The sequence below is a fragment of the Protopterus annectens genome, chromosome 5.part0, assembly GCF_019279795.1.
Source record: "Protopterus annectens isolate FY-2018-M chromosome 5.part0, PAN1.0, whole genome shotgun sequence".
Taxonomy (NCBI): Eukaryota; Metazoa; Chordata; order Ceratodontiformes; family Protopteridae; genus Protopterus; species Protopterus annectens.
In genome coordinates this window covers 1,124,973,995-1,125,001,496 of record NC_056735.1, presented here as the reverse complement: position 1 = coordinate 1,125,001,496, position 27,502 = coordinate 1,124,973,995, and the positions used below count along the sequence as shown (strand labels likewise).

At 40.9% G+C, this 27,502-nt stretch overlaps 1 protein-coding gene across 1 annotated transcript in view; it reads left to right on the top strand.

Annotated features, from left to right (window-relative positions):
* TAF13 (TATA-box binding protein associated factor 13) overlaps nt 1–27,502 on the top strand; it is a 1,065,177-nt gene that overhangs the window by 312,809 nt on the left and 724,866 nt on the right. The window contains exon 2 of the mRNA XM_044070981.1: nt 18,903–18,981. Coding sequence (XP_043926916.1) covers nt 18,903–18,981 — 79 coding nt within the window. The remainder of the gene's footprint in view (nt 1–18,902; nt 18,982–27,502) is intronic.

The following is a 27,502-nucleotide window of genomic DNA, read 5'->3' as shown; positions in this document are numbered from 1 at the left end:
ATCTTCAAGACTTTCTTGTATATCTGGGAGCCACATATATGTCCCTGTGAATTGCTTATCCAGTCTCTCTTACCAGTCTTTTCTGACATCCTCTAACTGCTTCCTATAGTTATTGTGCAATGTATACACCCTACTAATTGTCTTTTCTTTAACAGCTTCTATTCTGGATTCAACTAAAAACTTTACTAGAGCAGGTCTTTCACTTAATATTCCCCTATCTCTTTCTATTCCTCTTTGCATATACTTTGATAGCAATCCCTGATAGGAGAAGAAGTCTTTAGCCTGCTGTCCAAGTGTCTTCTTGGCCTGTTCCCATTCTGCCACCTTTCCCTCTCTAGTTATTTACCCCAATACATTGGTTCCATTGCCACCTTTCTCCAGTAAATTCAAGCATGGTGTTGCCTATTGTCAGTAACTCTAATTGCAGTCATCCCTATTTCTCAGTTCTCGCATTGGCTTAGTTCTTAGAATATTTTCAGCTACGTTATGAATATAATATTCTCCTTTATTCATTTCTTCAAATCTTTTGGGTTTCTAATGCATGATGGGAATGGACCCCATTCCCAAGTCAAAGTATGATTAAAGTTCATGAAATTAGTATAGTTTCAATCTTTGTCACCCAGAAGTGATCTTCGCAGCACCCGCAGTGTGCCTAGTATTGACTCCTGCAATTCATACAGTTACATACATTGGTAACATATCTAAATTGGCTTTAGATTCTTTTTTATAAGACCCTTTGCTCCTTTACCTATTATCTTTCTTCCACATTGCTCTCGTTTCTACCTGAAAATGTTGATATTTTATGACTTTATGGCTGTCTGTATGCAAGACACTGTAGTCACTGGGTGTAGCGATTTCAATGATCAGTGCTGTTTTTGTCTTCTTTACATGGACCACTATACCTGGTTTTCTCGCATCTATCTTTTCAACTGTCGGTAATGGGTGATCCCATGTGATGTAGATTTCATTATTTTCTATGATGCTTTGTGGCTCATGTTTCCAATGTTTTTCAGCTACCTCAGCATTATAATGTTTGTACAAACCCCATTGCAATGGTCATGCTACATTATTGTGCCTTTCAATATACAGTCCTTCTGCCATTAGTATATCACAACCAGGTACAAGATGTGCAACTATTTCCAATTCTGTTTTACAAAACCTACATTTGTCCGTTTCTCCCACATGTTTAATGAACTTTGTAAACTAGTGTGTACATAGTCCACTGTCTTGGGCCGCCAGTATTAACCTTTCATCTTTTGTTTTAAATTCACCCCCCTTAACCATTCTTGCATTCGATCTTGATCAACATAAAGTTGTTCCAAGCGTTTCCTATACTTGCAGCTATATTTATGCATTTTCCACATTCTTGCATTCTCATCTGATCCTTCACCTTCTATTCTTTCTTTTGTTTTTTTGGTACATTCAGTTGCTGCCTGATTTTAATCACTTCTGGTTTGATTTCCTTTTCCGCTTGACGCCGATATGCTTCTTTTAAACTAAGCGGGGACGTCATCGTAGACTTTTTCTCCTTATTTTTAAGAACTTTCACTACATTTGGGTCTTGCAAAGATAGCAGATGTGTGCAGTTCCACAATTGCAGATCTGTATATGTAGTCAATTTCGAGGAGGCCCATACCTCCTTCAGAATGTGGAATATATAATCTTGGTATGCACTGATTTTTATAAATCATTTGATGAGCATGATTCATCTTTCGTGTTTTCCTGTCTAATTTGTCCAACATGTTTTGGGGCCAATCAGTCACTCCAAAGATGTAAGTTAAGACAGGGAGAAGCATACTGGTTTATAGCTTGGACTTTGTTCCTAGATGTCAGTGCAGATGTTCATCGTGTTACACTGCTGCAGTCATCACACTTGGGTTATCCTGCCGCCAGGCGGTCCCGCAGTCGGCCAGAGTTCCAAAGTCTTGGTCCGGCGTCGGTTGCTGTCGCTTCTTCCCTGACGTCAGTGCGCCAGGGGTATATAATATGCATCCGACACCATTTTCTTTAGTCTTTCTTGCCGCGCGGTGCCCAAAGCAGAAGCAGTTCGCAAGTGCCTGTCGGCTGACTCCTGAGATTTTCGAAGTTGAATTTCAGATCCAAAGTCTTCAATAAAGCTAAGTGCCCTGTTGGGGAAACCTTTTTCTTGCCTCAGACCGATGTCAGAAAAAGTTAATAATTGTATTTCTTGTGGGAAGCAAATACCTCATAAGTACTTCCACTCTTACTGTATTCCATACCTAGGCCCTGATCACGACGTCACTAGTCGGTTTTGTGCTAGATTCAACAAATGCACTATAAAAAGACGTTTTGATTTTGCTTCACACTACTTTGGCCGAAGGTTCAATTATACCATGCCGTCGGATCAGCTGACTACCTCAATACCGAAAAAACGCAGAGACAAGGATAAAGACAGGCATCCCAGGTCCAAAACCAATGACAAAACCTCTTCTAGGCCAGTCACCGGTTCTCAGTGAGGCGCTTTCGCAGCCCCTGACACCCGCTACCACAGAGCCACAGGCCGCTTCCGACTCCCACGTGGAGACATCTAGGCCTCTGGAAACTCAAGGTATTGGGCCTACGGAAACTAATCCCTCAGATGGGTCCGGAGCTGCTGTGCAGGCATCGGCTTCTGAGGGTGTTTGCAGACCTTCACAACTTACCATTAAAACAACAGCCAAGACAAAGGTACCATTAAAGACAAAGAAACAAGTACAGCATTCTCCTGGACAATCCTCCATGCGTAAGAAACAGATGCTTAAAATGGCCGAAGACCTCATTACTCTAATCAGGGGTTCCCATCCCCCTCCTGAGAAAAGGCCTAGGCAGGATACAGACTATGACTCCTCTGATCAGGTTTCCATTTCCTCTGATTCCTCTTCAGACCAGGGATACTCTTTACCCCCCCCCCCCCCCCATGAGGACTCTGATGCTGAGGAATCTATCCCTTCAGCCTCTTCTGCTGAGGATTATTCTTTTGGGGAAACTTTGCATACCATGAGGGAATATTTCCATTGGGAAAGTCAGGATTACTCAGAATCCAAGAAAAGGCTCAGGGATTTCCTCTTATTGCCTCAGCACAGGCCCGTGGCTATTCCGCTTTTGCAACACATTGTGGATGATGTGTTCTCTGAATCCAGCTTATCTCCTGACTCTTTGCCCCCTGCTCCAGCCAAGCCAGATAGCTATTATAGAGTCCCTGACTCACACATGTTTCCTTAAAGAAACCCTTCTGCTGATCCAGAAACTATTTCCCAGGGTCCAAAAGGGGTTAAGGCTTCCATTGCAAAAAATCCAGTACCCTCTGACAGAGATTCCAGAGCTTTGGATAGATGGGGGAAGAAAGTATACACGTCTGCAACTTTAGCAGTAAGAGCTTTAAATTGCTAGTTTCACATGCTCAAGTACCAGCAATATTTAATGGCTCAGTTAAAACAGAAAATGCTTGCTAGCTCAGAAGCTCCTGATTGTAAAGAAATGCAGGATTTATTGCATGCAGTTGAGCAGGTGGGAAGACATACACTGCAATGTGGTTTTGATTCTTTAGAGGCCTCTTGTAAGGCTGCAGTTACAGGTTCCGTTATTCGTAGACATACTTGGTTAAAAGAACAGAGTTTACCTGATCATGTTAAGGCAAAGTTACTGGATGCTCCTTTACAGCATGATACCTTGTTTGGTGTTAAGGCAGAAGAGGTGTTAAAGAAAATGGAGGATAAAGCTAAATCTATGCAAACAGTCAAGGATTTCTTATAGGTACAGCCACCTCGGTTCAGCAGAAATCGGCCAACAAAAACATTGGTCCTTTCCAGTGTCAGAAAGGCTACAGAGAGGCAGATACAGACACCCAAGAGGCAGATCTCAGCCCCAAGGCTCAAACAGACAATGACAGTGGGGCACCTCAACCCCAAAGGGAGGTGAGGAGAAGTCTCAACCTTACAGGAAACTGTCTCAATGACTTTCCTTTGCATACGCCAAGCACGTCCCTTTTGGAAGCCCCCTTAGGGGGAAAACTAGCACTTTTTTCTCAAAACTGGCCAACAATCACTCAAGACAAATGGGTCCTGAATATTGTGTCTCAAGGTTACAGATTCCACTTTCATACTTTACCAAAACTAAACAGAATGCCAGACCTGCCACAAAATCAATGGGCAGAGGCACAAAAACAAATTTCAGCCCTCATGGACATGAGAGCTATACAAAAAGTACCACAACAGGAACAAGGACAAGGATTTTACTCAAGACTCTTCCTGGTCCCCAGAAAGGACAAAGCCTGGAGGCCTGTACTGGACCTTTCAATTCTGAATACTTACATGGATATTCCGAAATTCAAAATGTTGACATTACAGCAGCTTCTACCCATGCTGGGCAAGAAGGCTTGGCTGATTACCCTGGACCTAAAAGAGGCATACCTGCATGTCCCTATCAGACAAACTTGCAGAAAATACCTCAGATTCAAAGCTGGTACAATGCACTACCAATTCTCTGCACTGCCCTTTGGCTTATCTGTGAAAAAGTTGCTAATTTTTCTAGGGTACACAGTAAACGAAAAGAAGTCAAAACTAGTGCCCTCATAACAGATTACATTCCCGAGTGCCAGCTTAAATACAACGGCCCAGATGGCTTACCTCACGCCAGACAAACAAGTGCAACTAACTCATTATTTTCAACTACTGGCAAAAACGTCCCATCTCCCTGCAAGAAAAATTCTGCATTCCCTGGGATTCATGGCATCCTGCATACTACTACCATATGCCAGACTGCATATGAGGAAATTACAGTGGTACCTAAAAAGTGTTTGGACTCAACATTCTCGCAGTCTAGAAGCAGTTATTCCAATGATTTCCTGCCTACAACAGGAGTTTCGATGGTGGGCACAGGCATGTCACCTAAACAAGGGTCAGCCTTTTACCCAACCCACAGCCGGGCAAACTCTAACAACAGATGCTTCGGATTACACCTGGGGGAGCACACATGGCAGGAAAATGCATTCAGGGCAAGTGGACCACAGACCAGATGCATCTTCACATCAATCAAAAAGAGATGTTGGCTGTTCAAAATGCCCTAACAGCTTTCAAGGACCTTCTACATCCAGGACAAATATTACTAAAGACGGACAACACCACAGTAATGTGGTACATAAACAAGCAAGGGGGCACACATTCTTATCCCCTGTGCAGGCAAGCCATGACCTTGTGGAACACAGCTCTAACTTACCAAGTTCACCTGCAAGCACAATTCCTGCCAGGAAAGAAAAATACTCTGGCAGATGACCTAAGCAGAAATATCATGGATCCTCACGAATGGAAATTGAATCCACAAATCTTCAGCATGATAACACAAAAAATGGGGATGCCCAGACATAGATCTTTTTGCCTCCCCTCTGAATTGCCAACCACAAAAATTCTGCACAAGGATTTATCACAAACAAGCATGGAAAGTGGATGCTCTTCTGTTCAGCTGGAAAAACCTAAAAGTTTATGCCTTCCCACCACTGCCTCTCCTTTCAAAGGTACTCCTAAATGCCAGACAAGAAAAACCACATATGATCCCGATTGCTCCAGACTGGCCACGCCAGCACTGGTACCCTATCTAAAGGAACTTGGCTCAGGGCCCACCTTGGATTTTGCCCCAAATTCCACACCTTCTGACTCAACAAAACAATCAGATCCTGCACGGTCAGCTCAAAACCCTAAACCTGGCTGCATGGCAGATACTTTAGCCAAACAGGCAACACCTCTCTCTAAAGCTGTTATGGATGTCATTTTGGAGGCCAGGAGGCCTAGCACCAGGAAAGCGTACTCAGAAAAATGGAAGAGATTCTGCACCTGGATCCAGGCTCACAGCCTTGACCCTCTTGCTCCAAACATTCCTCAGATTTTACAGTACTTAACTGAGATGCTGGACAGAGGCCTATCCTTTTCATCAATTAAGATCCACGCCTCTGCCATTTCTGCACATTATAACACGGATTCTCCTTTACTCTCTCATCCCTTGCTAAAGCAGTACCTCAGAGGGGCTAAAAACATAAGACCACCCCGTAGAGCACCAACACCAACTTGGGACCTCAACTTCGTTTTGGAAAAACTGACCCTACCACCTTTTGAGCCAGCCAATACAGCCGATCTAAAACTTTTATCATGGAAAACCGCTCTGCTCCTAGCAGTAACTTCAGCACGAAGAGTCTCAGAGCTACAGGCATTAATGGAAGTGGAACCTTTTATAATTTTTCACCAGGACAGGGTATCTTTAAGGACAAACCCTACCTTCATGCCAAAGGTGGTGTCTAGTGTGGCTCTTAACCAAACCATCCATTTGCCTACTTTTTATCCAAACCCCCAAAATAAAGGGGAGAAACTTCTGCATACTTTGGACATACACAGGCAGCTACGCTACTACTTGGATAAAACAAAAGCTTTCAGGAAAACTGATCAACTGTTTGTAGCATATGCTGCAGGATCACGGGGCAAGGCTATATCAAAGCAGACTATATCCAAATGGATAGGACACTGTATTCGGCACTGCTACACACACAGCATGGAAAACCAGTCCCGAATAACATTAGGCCTCATTCCACCAGGGCAACAGCCACTTCAACAGCCTTTCTCAGAGGAGTACCTACCAAAGAAATTTTGGAGGCTGCAACTTGGAGTTTAGTGCACACCTTCACCAAGCTTTACCACCTACCTCTTTTCTCTAAATCCAGAGCAGGTTTTGCCACTGCAGTTCTGCAGGGCCTCTTAGCCAATCCTAACTCTTTATAGACCAGCCACCCAACCTTAGCTTTGGAATTCAACCCAAGTGTGATGACTGCAGCAGTGTAACACGATGAACATAGTACAGTTTTGTACCTACCATAAATGTAGATGTTCGAGTGTTCACACTGCTGCAGTCCAGGTTACCCTCCCTCCATCTCCTCTGAACTAGCTGGACTTATCTATACCCTTCTATCCTATACTACATTTGGGGTGTATTTGCTGGTAACTGACTGTATTTTTTTTTTTATTATTTATGTATATTTTTGATTAGCAATATGTATTGCCTACCCACTTGGGGGCACCTGACATCTGGGGCAAGAAAAACTGAAGAAAATGGCATCGGATGCATATTATATACCCCTGGTGCACTGACATCAGGGAAGACGCGAAAGCAACCAACGCCTGACCAAGACTTTGGAACTCTGGCCGACTTGGGACCGCCTGACGGCAGGATAACCCAAGTGTGATGACTGCAGCATTGTGAACACTCGAACATCTACATTTATGGTAGGTACAAAACTGTACTTTTTTAGTATTAATTTAAGCCTTCTAAAATATTTCTTAAGTTTTATTCGCATTTGTTCATGTTTTATTGTTGATCCTTCATTAATTCCCAAATATTTATGTAGTCCCTCTTGCTCAAGTTATTTTGTATACTGTTAAGAAAAATAATTTTGACTTACTTTTTTTTCCCTCATTTTTTTTAATGTCTTCCCAAACATTTATGACATTAAGTTGAGCTATGCGTTTCAGTTCCCTACAAGTTAAAGTCAAGAAAAGTCCAGTCTTCCCATTTATTTCTTGTAAAGCCATATTTCACAAATGTGATTGATGCTTTATAGTCTTTCACTTATTCACCACTTTCAGTGTTGCTAGTCGTCGTCTTGTTCATCTCCATCTCCCAACCCCAGACTCTGGTTCAAGTCCAAGGGAATCTGGATTCTTCTAGTCAGCTCCTGTGCTATTTTTCTCTCTCTCAAGCATTTTCCTTTGGAACAATGGAAAATGTTTCACTGACAAAGTCTTTCTATAACTTCATTATCAGAAGAATGAGATGCAGAGTCCTCTTCTTTTTGATGGCTCACTTGGACAAACTTTTGTATTTCCGTCTTAGCATCTTCTGCATAAAAATTACTTTGATCCTCCAGCAACAATTTTCTGAAGACAGCTGGTTACAGCAGCTTAAATCCCATGCTTGCTTTTTGACATTCCCCTAGTGCTGGAATAAATTTGCTTCTCTTCTGCCTGGTGTACAGTGAATAATCTTTTTCCATAAACCCTCTACTGTCTGCATTTTTAATACTTTTGCCTCAGTTTTGTCAGGATCAGTTATTTCTGCCGGTTGGATTGCATCTTTACTAATACAGGTCTTGGTTACTTTCTCATGGCCAGGTTTGGACCATGCACATGATGTGCCCTATCAATTAACAAATCCTACTGTGGAATACCAGTCCTGCGGCTTATTTGTGCTTTCACCAAATTAATACACTCTCTTCCTTCCAGTTTCCCTGGTACAGCAGAAAAAACTCAGGTTTTCCCTATGTGTACTTTCATCTAACTTACCATTTTTGAAACAGCTTGTCTTGAGCAGTCACATACTAGACCAACCTTTTCTTCAGTTCAACCTCTAATTTTTGCAGTTGTATCAGTTCATCTGAATAGTTGAAAGTAAGGTACAGGTCCTCCACAACTATCGAAGCCAACCAGTAGCAAAATTCAAAAATGTTCACAAATGTAGCAGAAAAAGTAAAAACTTTTATTCCATGGATGGTAAGCGCTTTCACGTCTGCTCAGGCCGCTTCATCAGACTTTAATAAAAACAATATAACTTAATTGCTTAAATACAAATCATCTGACACATTCTACCAATGAAATCACATCAAACATCTCATAAGAAACCCCCCTTTTTACACACATAAAAACAAGATTCATAAAAACCATGAAATCATTTAAAAGAAAAAGAATATAATAATAATAATTATTTCAACATCAATGCTTCAAAGGGCGATTAATAAGAAAGGGTTTTAATTTAACCCTTTCATTAAGACCATGTCCTATGTCTGCTTGCATCCTGATGATCCACTTACACTCTTCCCTCTCAGTAAAATTCGCTACATTACCTAATCTCATTGTCGTCTGAATCAATTCTATTGCCAGAAATTCAAAAGTATGGGTAGTACCTTCCTGCAATACATGTCTAGCTAAAGCATTCCTATCATTCTCTTTATTGATGGCATACTGATGTTCTCTGATTCTCTCCCTAAGGGTCCTATTTGTCATACCTATATAGAATGCCTGACATTTGATACACATTGCCAAGTATACACGATTCCTAGTCTTGCAATCTGCATAGTGATCAAAATTGTATACTACCCCTGTATCAGGGTGTTCAAAAGAATTCTTACCAGATATATACCTACATTGATTGCAGCTCCGACAAGGAAATGTGCCTTTCCTATCTGATGATATTCTATTGTATTGCCGTTTATCATAACATAACATTTTCTTTAATGATCTAGTATTCTTAAAAGAAAAACTGGGGTGGGGACCTACTAATGTTTTAATATTATCATCTAGTTGTAAAATCCCCCAGTTCTTCTTTATAATGCTTGTGATGCTTTGATTCCTATTGGTTTATGTAAGTACTATTCTTTTCTTGTCTATACTAGACCGCCTAGTGCGTTCAGGTTGTTCCCTTCCATCCATCTGGATAAAAGGTCGTGCCCCATCCTTACGTTCTACTCGTTGTAGTGCTAACAAATCTGTTTCATGGTATCCCCTAGATTTAAATTCACTATCCAATTCTATCAATTTATTATGAAAGATCAAGTCATCACTCACTAGTCTGGAGCGCCGTGCAGCTTGGTTCTTAACTATATTTTTATGTATATGTGGTGGATGCATGCTGTCACGGTGCAAGTAAGCATTTCTCCTACATGACTTTCTATAGATGCTAGTATCAAAAGACCCATTCTGTTTCATAATCGTAACATCTAACAAATTAATCTGTGTAAGAGATCTCTCCCCTGTTAGTCTTAAAAAAGATGTCGTATTATTAATGTAATTCAGGAATTCATCTAGGGTAGACAAATCACCACTCCATATAAGGAAGAGGTCATCCACAAATTGTTTGTAGAACTTAATATATTGTGAGTACAAATCATTCTCCAAGATGTACATGGATTCCCAATAGGCTAACACTAGGTTTGCGTAAGAATTGGCACATGACGTGCCCATCGCAACTCCTAGGGTTTGGAGGTAGTACCTATTCTCGTCAAGAGAAACATTATTTTCTAGCACTAGTTCCATGAGCATGATGATTCTAATAACCTTGTTGTTATTCAGACCCTTTTCAATAAGAAAAAGCCTCAAGTAATCTAACCCTGTATCATTAGGTATACAAGTAAACAGAGACTGTATATCTAAAGTCATCATGGTGTCATTCTCAGTGTTCACTTTGTCCCTGGTGCTCTCTGCCAGAGATGTTAATAATTGCTGTGTATCTCTCAATATCGAAGGTGTGGAATCAACTATTGGTCTAAGTTGCTTCTCAATATAAATCGAGATGCTTTCATTAAGCCATCCCTTCCCTGATACAATGGGTCTCAGGGGTGGATTGACCATTGTTTTGTGCACCTTCGGGAGGCCTCTTATTATTGGTACCAAGGGTTTATCTACTAAAATGTACTTATAGAGTTCATGGTCTATAATGGCACACATCAACATGTCATATAAAGTTGCCTGTACATTACCAATGACCTTATTTAGATCATACATATGTAGAACTCTATAAGTAGTTACATCAGACAACATCTCAAGCATTCTACAGTTATAATAGTTTGTATCTAAAAGTATTATCGCTCCGCCCTTATCTGCTGGGCGGATAACAATAGCTTCATTACTGTGTAATGACTTCAAAGCTGTAGTTTCCTGTGAACTTAAATTGTAAAACTCAGACTTAAAAGTAGATTGTTCATACATCATGTGAAAATCATTAGTACAAATCTTCTCAAAACTTTCTATGAGAGGATGCAAATCTGGTATAAAACTAGAAGGTTTTTTAAAGCTGTTAACAGAAGGTCTTCCTACATTATTATTATTCTTATAAAGCAAATCTAACACCAACCCTCTTGTGAAAGTTTTTAGTTCCACAATTAATTCACTGATACCTATGCCTTGAGATGGTACAAAGGATAAACCCCTATTTAATACCTTTTTTTTCTAGATTATTAAGAGAATAACTGGACAAATTTATTACCAATTCATTAATGTCTTTCTCTGCGATCTCTTCTGGCCATCTCCTGATTCTTCCGATGGTTTCCGTTTCTTCCCTCTGTATTGGGGACTTCACACCTTCTGTTGCATTGTCCGAAATGATAAAGGGAAGGATAAAGAAGTAGCGTCTGATTTGCTACCTCCAGAGCTTCCTTCCGTATGAAGCACTGTCTTTTTCCTCACTGTTGGTCCCATTAAAAACAAATCCTGTTGTCTATCCTATTGTACTGAAGGGATGTCGGGACACGCTACTGGTGATATTCTATCACTCTGTAACAGAACTGGCCCATTAGTTGGTACAAATCCATTCAACTGAACAAACCCGTTCGATGGTACGAGTTAATTTGACGGAGCCTTCTCTGTACTCAACGTACACGTGGCCACGGAAGTAGTAGTGCGCAATTCACTGTGACTTTCCTTCCTAGCTTACTTGCACCGTGACAGCATGCATCCACCACATATACCTAAAAATATAGTTAAGAACCAAGCTGCACGGTGCTCCAGACTAGTGAGTGATGACTTGATCTTTCATAATAAATTGATAGAATTGAATAGTGAATTTAAATCTAGGGGATACCATGAAACAGATTTGTTAGCACTACAACGAGTAGAACGTAAGGATGGGGCACGACCTTTTATCCAGATGTATGGAAGGGAACAACCTGAATGCACTAGAAAAGAATGGTACTTACATACACCAATAGGAATCAAAGCATCACAAACATTATAAAGAAGAACTGGGGGATTTTACAACTAGATGATAATATTAAAACATTAGTAGGTCCCCACCCCAGTTTTTCTTTTAAGAATACTAGATCATTAAAGAAAATGTTATGTTATGATAAATGGCAATACAATAGAATATCATCAGATAGGAAAGGCACATTTCCTTGTCGGAGCTGCAATCAATGTAGGTATATATCTGGTAAGAATTCTTTTGAACACACTGATACAGGGGTAGTATACAATTTTGATCACTATGCAGATTGCAAGGCTAGGAATCTTGTATACTTGGCAATGTGTATCAAATGTCAGGCATTCTATATAGGTATGACAAATAGGACCCTTAGGTTGAGAATCAGAGAACATCAGTATGCCATCAATAAAGAAAATGATAGGAATGCTTTAGCTAGACATGTATTGCAGGAAGGTACTACCCATACGTTTGAATTTCTGGCAATAGAATTGATTCAGACTACAATGAGATTAGGTAATGTAGCGAATTTTACTGAGAGGGAAGAGTGTAAGTGGATCATCAGGATGCAAGCAGACATAGGACATGGTCTTAATGAAAGGGTTAGTTTAAAACCCTTTCTTATTAATCACCCTTTGAAGCATTGATGTTGAAATAATTATTGTTATTATTATATTCTTTTTCTTTTAAATGATTTCATGGTTTTTATGAATCTTGTTTTTATGTGTGTAAAAAGGGAGGTTTCTTATGAGATGTTTGATGTGATTTCATTGGTAGAATGTGTCAGATGATTTGTATTTAAGCAATTAAGTTATATTGTTTTTATTAAAGTCTGATGAAGCGTCCTGAGCAGACGTGAAAGCGCTTACCATCCATGGAATAAAAGTTTTTACTTTTTCTGCTACATTTGTGAACATTTTTGAATTTTGCTACTGGTTGGCTTCGATAGTTGTGGAGTACCTGTACCTTACTTTCTGCTATTTTGACTTTACTCTGGGCTTTACAGGTACTTTACCCCACAAGACTTCTTTCTTTTTGATCATCTGAATAGTTGTTTAAAGCTTTTTCCAGCCTTTTGTTATTTGAGTTGATATACTGCTTCAGTGTTTATTTTTTTTTTTTAATCAGCTCAGCACATTTGATACATCTTTTCCTCTAGATTATTGAACGCCATGTCTTGCTCTAAAGCTGGATCTTGAACTGCCTTTTGCTGAATAGCTGCAAAATTCTTCTCAGCGAGTGTTTTTCTTTTTTTTTTTCACCTTGCTAGTTGATTTTCTTTCAGGCTAAGTGTCTTCTGTGCTGGCATCCAGGCAGTGTACTTACTGGCCAATACCTGAATTTACTAAAACATGCAGAGTCCTTATCTCTCAGTTTATTTTCACACTTTGAGAGCTGAAAACAAGCTGTTGCTCATTTTGCATATTTCTTGGAAATTAGGATCTTTATTACTATTAATCCTATTTGACAGGGTCTAGCCTTTCTTTTCTGAGGTGCCTTAGCCACTGATTTTATCCTGCTTCCCTCGTGATGTGTAGTGGCTAAGTTGCGCGGAAGGTGTCCTATAACTTTGGAAGGTAGCCAGATGATCTGATCCTGGAAGGACAAATTCCATATTTCTTAGACCACTAAAGGAGTGATCTATTCAAACATGTACTGTTATGGTGAGTTTACTTACATGGCTATATTTTTTGGTTGCAATGACATCAGCCAAACAGATTTCAGATTTACATGTACTTTCATCTGGCTTCCCTACCTGGTTCTTCACAAGAACAGAATTACCATTGAGAATTAACCCAGCTGTTATTCCAAAAGTGGCATGGCAGAGGAGCATACATCAGGAAATGTTTTTACCAGTACTCTTCCCCTGATCATTACTGCAAAGGAGAGTAGCTGTTACATATATTGTATGCTCACAGACAACTTGGATTTCATCTCCACAGAACCAAACCATTCAAGAAGGATGTTTGGTTATTCACATTCTTTAACTCAAACAAAATGTACAGGAAAATCTATAAATTGACATTATCCAGGTGGATTGCTGACTTTATTACCTTTGTGTACTCCTCCAAAAACAAAACCTTAGCATCTAAATGAAATGCTTGTTCTATAGTAGTTCTGTTTCAATTGTCACGTCCTTTTTTCAGAAATTCATCTGTAGATTTATTTTATGTATCGACACTTGTTTACCAAGAAAGTCAGACTGGATAGTTTTTTCATTTTTAGAGGAGGCCTGGGAAGAAAAACTCCACAAATAAAAGATCAAAAAATATGTATATGTAGGTGAAAAATTGGTATCATATTACAGTGTACTGTAATTACATCTGAAGGTAATGCTACTCAGTGCTAGAAGTCTAAACCTCAAAATGCACTCTCTCGAGGCACTCCTAAAAATGGAGAACATCGATATCTGTGCAGTAACCGAGACCTGGTTCAAGGCTCCAGAGAGCACCCCTGCAGTACCAGGCTACAACTCTTAACACACTTTTCGGCCACCAAACCAGGACCGAAACACTAAAGGTGGAGGAGTGTCCATATTCACCAAGGATATTCACACCACCAGGCTAGTTGCCCAACACAGTGCGTCTGAAATTCTCCAGGTGCAACTAACACTAGGTAAGACTGCAATCCAAATTGTAGCTTGCTACAGATCTCCCACCACGCCCCAAGATTCTCACTACACCTTTCTAAACATACTGGAAAATATTAAGATAGAACCAAACACCCTAATACTGGGTGATTTTTAACTATCCTGCCATTAACTGGGAAAACTACTAGTGTACCAACACCTTTGCCCAACGGTTCTTGGAATTCATAAATTCCAACGCCCTGGATCAACAAATCCATAGTCCCACCAGGGGCTCCAATATCCTAGACCTGGTCATTACCAACATGAGAAATCGATGCTCCACACCTATGGTCACCCCCTCGTTAGTCAAGTCTGACCATAAGCTAATCTCCCTTAACATCCACATCCCACCCCCACCCCCCAATAAGGAAACCTCCATAAAAAATTTCTCCAAAGCCAACTTCATGCTACTCAAGTCAGAAGTGACAAACTTCATGATACCCATGCAGACAGGAACTGAAAGTTTGACTACCGAATCCTACACTAAGGCACTGTGCGAGCACATCCACTCATGCATGAATCATGCCATCCCAAATAAAACCAAGATGCTGTCCTCCAAAAAAAGGAAGCCAGTCTGGTGGTCCCCTGCCATAAACAAACTTTACAACAAAAGGAAGAAACTGATGCAGAAAAGAGGAATATCCCAGGATGCCGAAAACTCCCTTACCAGCCTCAGTAAGAAACTGAGATCCCTTATAAAATCCTCCAAAGCTAGTTACGAAAATAAAATTGCCAAAGATTCCAAAGACAATCACAAGGCATTCTATAACTTTGTCAAGAATCTAAATGACAATGCTCAGATCTGCTCTGAGCTACAACAGAATGGCATGAAATATACTGATCCCAAGGATATTGCCAATAGCCTAGCAGATCGATTTAGTGCTAACATCACCCCCCCCCTCTCACCCCTTAAACGGCCCATCTCAATACCGGAAGATTGCCAAATTCCAGTAATAACGGCCACACAGGTAAAGAACGCACTCTGCAAAGCTAAGAATGCAGCGTCCATGGGACCAGATGACATCTCGGGCTGTGTACAACATGAACTACAATATGAACTGGCACCTCACCTAAGTGTCATGTTTAATCATAGCCCCACCTCAGGTTTCGTGCCCACTGAGTGGCGCAGAGCTACAGTTATCCCACAACACAAGGGGGGGGGAATCCACCTTGGATCCTGGAAACTACCGTCCCATCAGTCTGACAAGCCTGATCTGCAAGGCCATGGAGCGTATTGTCGTGGAACTTATAAACAAAGACATTGGCAACCTTCAAACACTGGACCCCACCCAGTTTGGGTTTGTGAAGGGCCAATCTTGTTTCCTGAACCTGATTGACTTCTTCGAATCAGTCTCCAGAGCCATGGACAAGGGTAAGGTGGTCCACACAGCCTATCTAGACCTCGCCAAGGCCTTTGACACCATCCCCCACTCTGAAATCATAGATAAACTTACTAAGCTGGGCATTAACTTCTCTGAAGTACAGGCCAACACTAAGGGACTCTGGCTAACAAAGTTTGCAGATGACTGCAAACTGGGAGCCATTATTGGATCCCCAAATGATGCGGATACTCTTCAAAAAGGCCTTACAGAAACAGATGCTTGGTGCCAGAGCCATGGGCTCAAGCTCAATGCCAAGAAATGTATAGTTATCCCCTTTGAGAAAAAACATGTACCCGTGAATTACCACATAGGTGGCAGTACACTAAACACCGAAAGTGTGATAGGAGACATAGGAACACAGGTGGACAGTGGTCTCACCTTCGATAACCACATCACCACAACAGTCAGGAAATCCTTCTATGTGGCACACCTCATCACTAAGGGCTTTTCATCGAGAAAAAAGGAGGTCATTGTCCCACTGTACTCATCCCTCATTAGACCCATTATAGAATACAACGCCCATTTGGTATGTACTTCTCAAGACATCTGCAACAACTGGAAAGGCCGCAGAAATACCTCACTAAAAGAATCACAGGCCTAAAGCAGATGCCCTACCCTGACCATCTTAAAAAACTCCAGCTATACTCTATCGCATATTGTATACTCAGAGGTGATCTCTGCTTAACATACAAGGCCATGTCAAACCCAGAGCTGTTGGACATGCTACACTTAAAGAAATCCCAATCCCTCAGAGCCACATGCTGCAGGGATCTAAACCTTGTCATCACAATAAACAAAACATGCTGGAGGGATAGGTTCCTGACCCAGAGACTCCCCAGACTCGAATAGACTGCCCATACATGTCAAGCAGAGTGCCTCTTTGGCCCTCTTCAAAAGGAACCTTGACGGTTGGATGGGAGAAAGGAAATTTATCCCGGGGGGTCACGTCAGTCGCCCTGCTAGACAGGGGTTCTGGGAAGTAAATAGTGTGGGAAGAAATGCCTGTAATTCAGTGCTTAAGCCAGTTTTGGCAAGAGTGTGCCTGTAGTGATGCTATTGAGATAGAGGTAAAGCATATTTTACTACTGTTGACACTTCATGCTGTAGTGAAAGCACATGATAAAGTACCACTTCTGGGTCATGCATCTTATAACCCTGGAAAAATTCTGTCTTCTAGGTGTGCAAAAAGAGAGATGGGATAAAATTTGCGCCCTAGCATTGTCATGACTCTGAGACCCAGAAGTTGTGAGGCAGAGATCTTAATTACAATCACTATGATGCCAAGATCTCTGCTCAGTGGATATTAAGGAAAACAGCAGCAAACCTGAGAAGCAGTTATATTTATTATCGGACAAAGTTGCCTTGTATGGCATAGTTCATTGTTTTTAGAAAAAAAAAGGTATTTAATGAACAGTGAAATGTGGCATTTAATAATATGCAGTGAAGAAGAATACTGCTGGTTTATAAAATGAGAAGCCACTGTCAGTGTTACTGTTGTAGCTTTTACAAATTCTTCTTTAGGCATTAAAATGACTTGGAGTAAATTCAGACCTTATTGTTGGTGAAAATGTTAACATCGTTGTGTGACAGTCCACTCAGTGAGGTGCAAAACCATAGTGAAAATAGTTCACTTTCACAAGTGCCAGAAAACTTGGCTATCAAAACCAAAAGAATGATAATTTCCAGGATCCCAGTAATGCAGAATGGTAGATACTAAAGCAAGGCAGTCTTTATCCACTTGTTACTAAAGCAAGGCACTCTTTATCCACTTGTTTACAGAAACATAGTGATGAAAGGTCAGGACACACTTTGCTTTGGTACCATTTTGCTTTTTTATATTTTGGTGTAGCAAAGATCACTTTGTTTTCAGATCCACGAGTAGGTTGAGGCGCCTATTTGAATATACTTACTCTGAAAAAAAAAGAAACACAGGCATTTAAAAGGAGGACAGGTTAATTTTGTAGATTTGATGGAAAGGGTAGACGGATGTCTGATTGCATGTACAGTGCTGTCTTAGCAGTGTGTGACTAAATAAGGAAAGACTAGAACATAACCGTTTTAGTACAGTCTTGAACAGTGCTGTAAACCTTTTCAGAAGCTACTTGTGGTAAGCATCATTTTTCCAGCATGTAGATTTTCTTAATCAGCCTTTTAGAATCAGTCTTGCAGTTGTAGTAAATATACTAAATTACAGGTTTACAGTTATTTATTCAAAATTATTTTGAACAAAGATTAAATGTATGTTTTGTACTGCTAGTGCAAATATTCTGCATTGTTAGATTTGGTGTCTGTTGGACAAAGGAAAGAGCGCACCTGCAACAAATCAGCCTGAGTAAAAATTCAAACTCCATTTTTAGGAGGTCTTTCTAATAGTAAGTAAAGGCAGGTTTTAAAACAGAACAATGAAAGGACCAGGATTTTCTTGCTGGGTGATGTTTTTGAAGTTCATTGTATTGCAGGAATTGCTGCCATGCAATCCTGAAAATTTTTGAATGTCTGTCAGACATGCCAGTTTTGGTGGGGTCCGTTTATTTTGCAGGTTATAATACATCTGCTTTGCTTCTGTGTAATTCATGAAGTGATAGGGAATACCTGCTAGATGTGCTTAATCGTTTCTACTTTCTTTGATGAACCTGTTTATGTAAACCCTTCTAGATTGCTGCAGTTTTTTTTTCATTCCTTCCAGTCTTGAACACACTGTTTAGGTTACTACCAGCTTTTGTAGATTTCAGATGCTTGCACTTGTCAGGACTGCTTTCTCAGTTGTTGAGAAAAACATAGAAGTGCTGTACTCCTTTATTGAGATGTGACCTACTACTACAGAGCTGCTTCATCTCTTTAAGGCTGTAAGAGAGTTCTTCCAAGAGATGCCCCTTAAATCATCTTGCTATTCTGCTAATCTTTTTGACTTCCAGTCATCCCTACCTGCATTTCCTTTTCCTCCACATCTACTTTTCTATACAGTTGAAGATTTTTTGTGATTTGTGAAGTTAAAAAACAAATCTTTGCTAGATAACCTTTTCACTAGCTTTTAGTTCAACATTACAGTTTATGAATTTTATTTTATTATTTTTGTTTTCCAGATTAAATATATGCTTAAAGAAGATAAGACAATTTGTTACTTAATTAGTCTGTTTGTTTATTTTTGTTTTCCCACTGAATTTAAGTTTGATGATGATGCTGAAGAAGGTGGAGGAGGACCAGATAGTGGACAGGGGAGAAGAAAAAGACTGTTTTCCAAAGAATGTAAGTTTTTTGATTGTTTTAAAATTGTTAGTTTATTCTGGTCTTTTATAGTTAATGTATTTGGTAAGAAATTCCAGGTTTGTATTTGTCAAAAAACTAGAAAGGAAGTATAGTATTGTTTTTTGGACTTGCCTCAACCTGTGGCTTATCAGATCCAGTTGGATTCAGTGTTGACAATTCAAAATCTTCATGAACCGAAGCTTCATCTCCACTGGGAATATTCATTTTTTTGAGATTTCCTTTTGCTATTTTATCAGCAACTGCAATGTCTCATGGAGCTGTTGTATAGCTAATCAAGAGATTTGATGATGTTAATATTATTCATAACCTGCTGTTACTTGGTCAGACCAGAGTAGAACATGATGTGACACAGGACTGATTTAATTACTTAAAAGATTGAAAAAGAACATGCAGAGGATGAATGCAAATATGCAAAGTTAGAGTTAAAGAGCTGAGATGTATTTGTCATGCCTTAAAGTATAAAGATTTGAAACCAGATTCTGAGAAAATAAGAACAATGGTCCAAATGCTGTCTAGAGCATAACATTCCTTCATGAAATTCTTTGAAAAGATGCTGTAGCTTTTGGAAATTTATGTTAGATGGAAGTCTGTTACAGAAATTATTGAACATAATGTGGAGTGATACTGGACTAGTAAGCAAGAAAAGAGTTTCAAAATGTTAAACAGTAACTGAAATGCTCATATTATGTTATTTCAGTGGGAATAAGTAATTGTACTGATAGGTGCCAGCAAGAGTAGTAAGTAAACTAGCTTTATTATAGGTTCATAGATTGGTACTAGGCTAACTGCCTTGTGAGCCATTTTCAGCCTAGCCAATTACCCCATGTGAGAATCAAACCCTGTACCTTAATGTTTATAAGGTAAACACCTTAACCATTCTGCCAAAATATTAGCTTCAAAGATTTATTTTTCCTGACCACTGTCCTTCTGGGGCCCCCACTCATAAGGTTGTTTGTCACTATGTTCCAGTCGCCCTCAACTATTAATACTTATTCTTTGGTCTTTTTCCCGGTCAGCGGTCGCCACAGCGGAACTCTGGTCCGCCAACGATTGGCAGCAGATCCCCCACGGGTGCCGAGGTGCCAGCTCGATGCCCAACCCCCAGCGAAGGCACGCCCACTCCACGCATGTCCTTCGAATGCCACCCGATCGCAGGGAGGACACGCAGACTCCACACAGAAGGCGCTTCAGCCGAGAATCGAACAGGAGAACCTCTTGCTGTGAGGCAACAACGCTACCGCTGCACCATGTGTTAAGATCTTTTACAGAATTCCTTGAAAATTATTTTCCCCATAGAAGAAGAGCTGTTTGCCATAATGTAAGGGTGTGGAAAAAGTGTGTCAGGACCAAGAAACCACAATCCATCTGCCTTGCTGTATGGCATAAAAGGGTGGAAACTTGACTTTGATCCAGACAATTGTGGTTCATTTAGTAACTCCTTCACTGGAGGAATCAGGCTAAAGGGGGAGGAGTGAAGGAATGTGATTTGCTCCCCTCTTCTTTAGAGGGTGGGGGGGGGGCTGCATGCACAGGGCGGTGCAGTTTTACTGGTGGAAGAAACCACCTATTTGGTGGGAGGGGTAAGGATGCTTGGAGGAAATGCTGCATGTGAAAGTGAGGAGACTGCCTCCACAGTCAGTTCTTTATAAGCCCTTTCTTTTTTAATTTCTCCAAATCTTTTGGGTTTCGGATACCATGACAGGAATGGACCCCATTCCTAAGTCAAAGTACGATTAGAGTTCATGAAATTAGTATTGTTTCAGTCTTTGATGTCAGCCAGTAGTGCTCTTTGCAGCACCTGTGGTGTGCCCAGTAATGACTCTTGCTGCAGTTCATATGGAGTTACATGTATTGGTAGCATATCTAAATATGATTGTGAATTCTTTTTTATAAGACCAGTTGCTCCTACTACTATTGGAACTGTCTGGGTATCTTTCTTCAACATTGCTCTCATTTCTACCTGTAGATCCTGATTTTTTTATGACTGTGTCTCTTTGTATGCAAGACACAGTAGTCACTGGGTGTGGCAATTTCAATGATCAATGCTACTCTTGTCTTCTTTTCTTGGACCACTATATCCGGTTTTCTAGCATCTATCTTTTGAACTCTTGGTAATGGATGATCCCATGTGATGTAGACTTCTTCATTTTCTTTGATGCTTTGTGGCTGAGGTTTCCAATATTTTTTTGGCCAATTCAGTTTTGCACAATCCCCAGTCTAACAGTCTCACCACATTATTATGCCTTTCAGTATACAGTCCTCCTGCCATTAGTACGTCGCAACCTGCAAAGAGGTGTGCAACTGTTTTTATTTTGGTTTTACAAAACCTACATTTGTCTGTTTCTACCACATGTTTAATGGACTTTATAAACCAACGTGTACGCAGCCCACTATCTTGGGCCACCAATATTAACCTTTCATTTCTTGGTTTGAATTCATGTCTCCTTAACCATTCCTGTGTTCGTTCGTGATCACCATGAGGTTCTTACAGACGTTTTCTATACTAGCAGCTATATTTATGCTTTTCCACATTTCTTGCCTTCTCATCTGATCCTTCACTTTATATTCTTTCTTTTGTTTTTTTGGCACATTCAGTTCCTCCCTGATTTTTATCCACTTTTGGTTTGATTTCCATTCCTGCTTGATGCCGATAAGCTTCTGCTAGATTATGCAGAGAAGTCATCTTAGATTTATTCTCCTCATGTTTCAAAACTTTCACTACGTTTGGGTCTTGTAAGGTCAGCAGAGTGGAGTCCCTCAATTACAGATCTGTACATCTAATCAGTTTCTAGGAGGCCCATCCCTCCTTCGAAACAGGGAATATATAATTTTGGTATGCACTGATTTTTATAAATCATTTGGTGAGCATGAAGCATCCTTCTTGTTTTCATATCCAATCTGTCCAACATGTTTTGGAGTCATTCAGTTACTCCAAAACTGTAAGTTAGGATAGGAAGAACAAGTTGGTTTATAGCCTGGATTTTGTTCCTAGATGTCAGTGCTGTTTTCAGGGTAAATTTAAGTCTTCTAAAGTATTCCTTACTAAGTTTTATTCATATTTGTTCATGTTTTATTGTTGATCTTTCATCAGTTACCAAATATTTTTGCACTCCTTTTGCTCAAGTTCCTTTATATCACATTCTTGTCCCAAACTGATGTTTTCCTGCTTTAAAGGTTGCTTTTGCACATTTGTCAAGATCAAATGATATTCTTATATCACCTGAAAAAGTTTTGAGAACTTGCAGTTGTGCTTTCAGTTCCTCATCTGATGAGCTATACAGTTGTAAATCATAGACAAAGAGAAGGTGAGAAGTCTTTACACTTTGTTGTTTTCTAGGAGCCAAATTATAGCCATGGCCAAAGATGTTGAGTAAACAACTTAATGGGTTAAAGGCAAGGCAGAATAGTAACAGAATCACCCTAGAATATCCCCCTTTGAGTTTTTATTCCTGGAATAACAATTTGTCCTTTATCATGGCTTAATTGCAAAGTGGTCTGCCACTGTTACATGGTCACTGTAATGTAGTCGATCAGTGTTGGGTGTAGCTTATACATTTTTAAGCACTCTTTTATCCATGAATGAGGGATACTATTAAATGCTTTCTTGTAGTCAGTCCATGCCATACTTAGATTCATCCCCTTTTTACAGTTCTCCACTATGACTTTATTTAACAACAAATGATCCTTTGTTCTATATGACTTTCTTTTATTGCCCTTTTGTTCTACTGCCATAATTGAGTTTTCTTCTAAATAACTATAAACTCTGTCGGCATCAGTTCCCGTGTATAGTTTATATGTTGTCAGAAGTCAAGTTATTGGTTTATAATTTTTAGGGTAGCTTGCAGGTTCACTTTTAAGTAGGAGCATTGTTTTTCCTGTTGTTAGCCAGGTTGGTGCCTGTTCTGTGTGCATATATAAATTGTTCTTACTCATGGCTGAATCTTTGTACAAATATGTTAATACTTTTAACCAGAAGTTAGGTACTGTGTCTGGGCCTGGGGTTTTCCAGTTAGAGGCTTTTCTTAAATTTGTTTCAATCTCTCTAGCTGTTACTTCATCCTATTTCATATCCTGTACCTTTAAATTTCTTATTCTTTCTTTTACTTCGTCTATCCATTTAGCATCTTTGATGTTCATCGTGTAATACTGCTCCAGTCATTACACTAGGGTTATCCTGCCGTCAGGCGGTCCCGCAGTCGGCCAAATCCCAAAGTCTTGGTCCGGCGTCGGTTGTCTTCGCTTCTTCCCTGACGTCAGTGCGACAGGGGGATAAAAGAGGCAGCCGACGCCATTTTCTTCAGTCTTTCTTGCCGCGCGGTGCCCGAAGCAGAAACAGTTCGCAAGTGCCGGTCGGCTAGCTCCTGAGATTTTCAAATCGAATTTCAGTCCGAAGTCTTCTCTAAAGCTAAGTACCCCGTTGGGGAAACTTTTCTTGCCTCAGACCGATGTCAGACAAAGTTAATAATTGCATTTCTTGTGGGAAGCAAATACCTCATAAGGATTTTCATTCTTATTGTATTCCTTGCCTAGGCCCAGACCACGACGTCTCTGGTTGTCGGTTTTGTGCTAGATTCAGCAAACGTACAATCAAGCATCGGGCAGATTTCGACCTGCATTATTTTGGCAGAAAATTTAATTATAGCATGTCATCGGAGCAACCAACATCAGCAATGATTAAAAAACGTAAGGATAAGGACAGGCAACCAAGGCCAAGACCAGATACCGAGGACTCAGCAAGGCCTGCCGCTGGTTCTCCGGATTTCAGCGAGGCGCCTACGCAGCCCCTGACTACCGCAGATTTAAAAATTCTGACGTCCTCCCAGACCGTATCAGCTGGGCCTCAGGAGCCGGTTCCATCGCACCCCTCGGACGCCAACCCTGACGGTGATCCGGAGATTTTGGACAGGCCTTCGGTTTCTGAAGGTGTCTTCAAATCGACAACTATCTCTATTACGTCTTATGCTAAACTTAAAGCCCCCTTAAAAGTTAGGAAACCGGGTCCACAGTCTCCCCCACAGGCCCCTATGCCTAAAAAGCAGATACTTAAGATGGCTGAGGATTTAATTACCCTTATCAGGGGTTCACAACCCCCTCCTGACAAAAGGCCTAGACTGGAGGAAGATTATCCTTCCTCTGACCAAGCATCCATTTCCTCAGCTAAGTACCAGGATTATTCCTTCCCTCTTTATGAAGACTCAGATGCTGAAGAGTCCATTTCTTCTGTCGCCCCCCTGAAGACTACTCTTTTGGGGAAACTTTACACACCATGAGGGAACACTTCCACTGGGAAGGCCAAGATTACTCTGACTCTAAGAAAAGACTCCGTGAGTTCCTTCTTCTCCCACAGCATAGACCCTTGCAATTCCTCCAGTTTTAGACATTTTGGATGATGTTTACACCGGATCTAGTCTAAACCCAGATTCCTTACCTCCTGCACCAGCTAAACCAGACAGATACTACCGAGTTCCTGATTCTCATAAGTTTCTGTATAAAAGCCCTGTTGCAGACCCCAAAACCATTTCCCAGGGTCCCAAAGAGGTCAAGGCCTCTACTGCTAAGAATCCACTACCTTCTGAAAGAGATTCCAGGGCATTAGAAAGATGGGGGAAGAAAGTGTATACGTCTGCCACTTTGGCCATGATGGCCTTAAACTGCCAATTCCACATGCTAAAATACCAGCAGTACTTGATTACACAGTTAAAGCAGAAAATGATCCCTCAGACAGATCAACCTGATTTCAGAGAGATGTAGGATTTGGTACGTGCAGCAGATCAGGTGGGAAAGCATACCTTACAGTGTGGTTTTGATTCAATGGAAGCCTCATGTAGAGCAGCTGTCACAGGATCTGTAATACGTAGACATGCTTGGCTAAAAGAGCAAGCCTTACCAGAACATGTCAAAGCAAAGTTACTGAATGCTCCATTGCAGAAAGATGTGTTATTTGGTGTCAAATCAGAGGAAGTTTTAAAGAAAATGGAAGAAAAGGCAAAATCTATGCAGACAGTTAAAGATTTTTTACAGGTACAACCTCGTTGATTCAGCAGAAACTGGCCATCAAAAAACTGGTCCTTTCCTGCATCAGACAGACCCCAAAGGGGTAGGTACAGACGCCCAAGGGGCAGAGGCCAGCCACATGGTTCTTTCAGGCCTAGACAATGGCACACAACAACTCAAAGAGGTGGAGATGAAAGATCTCAACCCTTCAGGAAACAAACACAATGACTTCCCTCCTCGCCTGCCAAGCGAAATTGCCCTGGCAGCACCTTTGGGAGGAAAACTGGCTGTATTTCCACAAAATTGGCGCATCATAATAAAGGACAAATGGGTTCTGGTTATTATTACCCGAGGCTACAGATTTCATTTTCATACTTTACCACGGATGAGAGGCATGCCAAATCTGCCTCCAAACCAATGGGCAGAGGCACCAACGCAAATTTCAGCTCTCATGGATATGAAAGCAATTCAAAAGGTACCTACAGAGGAGCAAGGTCAAGGTTTTTACTCAAGACTATTTCTAGTACCAGGAAAGGACAAAGCCTGGAGACCCATTTTAGACCTCTCAATTCTAAACACTTACCTGGAGGTACCCAAATTCAAAATGCTCACACTACAGCAGCTACTTCCCATGCTGGGCAAGGAGTCTTGGCTGGTAACGTTGGACCTCAAAGAGGCATACCTGCATGTCCCTATCAGACAAGATTGCAGAAGATACCTCAGATTTTTGGCAGGTAGAATGCATTATCAATTCTCTGCATTGCCCTTTGGCTTATCTACTGCGCCCAGAGTATTTACGAAATGCCTGGCATCAGTAATTGCATACTGCAGACAACGAGGAATACAACTTTGTCCATATTTGGACGACTGCCTGATCCAAGCGGACAGCAAGGCCATTCTATTACAGCATCTGGCATTTGTAACAAAGTTGCTAAGTTGCCTAGGGTACACAGTAAGCAAAAAGAAGTCAAAGCTAATACCCTCACAAGACATAATATTCCTGGGTGCCAGGTTAAATACAACGGCCAAGATGGCTTATCTCACACCAGACAAACAAAAACAACTGACTCAATACTTCAAAAAGATGGCAACTTTTACCCAGCTCACTGCAAGGAAAATCCTGCAGGCATTGGGGTTCATGGCATTTTGCATTCAACTAATTCCACATGCAAAGCTGCATATGAGGAAATTACAATGGTACATGAAAAGTGTATGGACTCAACACAGGCACAGCCTCGAAACAAGTATACCTTTCATTCCCTGCCTTCAAAAAGAGTTCCTATGGTGGGCTCAAGCATGTCAAATAAACAAGGGTCTTCCTTTTGTCTTACCTCCAGCAAACCAAACTATTACAACAGATTCTTCAGACTACGCCTAGGGAGCACACATGGCAGGACAGTGCATACAGGGCAAATGGTCCGCAAAACAAATGCATCTACACATCAACCAAAAGGAGGTGCTAGCTGTGCAAAATGCACTGACAGCCTTCAAGGACCTCTTGCATCCAGGACAACTACTAATAAGGACAGACAACACCACAGTTATGTGGTACATAAACAAACAGGGAGAAACGCACTCCTACCCTTTATGCAGACAGGCAATGACCTTGTGGAACACAGCATTGACTTTCAAAGTACAACTGCAAGCACAATTCCTGCCAGGAAAGGAAAACATATTGTCAGACGAATTAAGCAGAAATTTGGCAGATCCTCATGAGTGGAGACTACACCCACAAGTATTTTCAATGATAACTCAAAGGTGGGGACGCCCAGACATAGATCTGTTTGGCTCCCCCAACAATTGCCAACTACAGAAATTTTGCACAAGGACTTATCATTCCCTAGCCTGGAAAGTGGACGCCCTATCATTCAGTTGGACAGCATTGACAGTCTATGCCTTCCCACCACTACCTCTCTTGACCAAGGTATTACTGAAAGTCAGATCAGAGAGACCTCAAATGATCCTCATTGCTCCGGACTGGCCATGTCAGCACTGGTACCCATTACTAAGGACCTTGACTCACAGCCCTCCATGGATCTTACCTCAGTTCCCACTTCTATTGACTCAGCAAAACTCTCAGATCCTTCACAGTGAGCTTAGGACTTTAAATTTAACTGCATGGAGAATACCTTGAATTATCAATCAACACTTCTCTCAAAGGACGTTCTGAATGTCGTTTTGGAGGCCAGGAGGCCCAGCACCAGAAAAACTTACTCAGACAAATGGAAAAGATTTTGTGCATGGAACCAGGCTAAAGGCCAAAATCCTTGGATACCAAACATTCCTCAAATACTGCAATACTTAAGTGAGATGCTTCACAAAGGCCTTTCTTTCTCATCCATTAAGATCCATGCTTCAGCCATTTCAGCTCAATATAATACGGAACCTCCCATATTCTCACACCCTTTACTAAAGCAGTTTCTCAGAGGGGCTAAGAATATAAGACCCCCCCCCCCGAAAACCCCCAATGCCAGCTTGGGACCTCAACTTTGTTTTAGAAAAATTA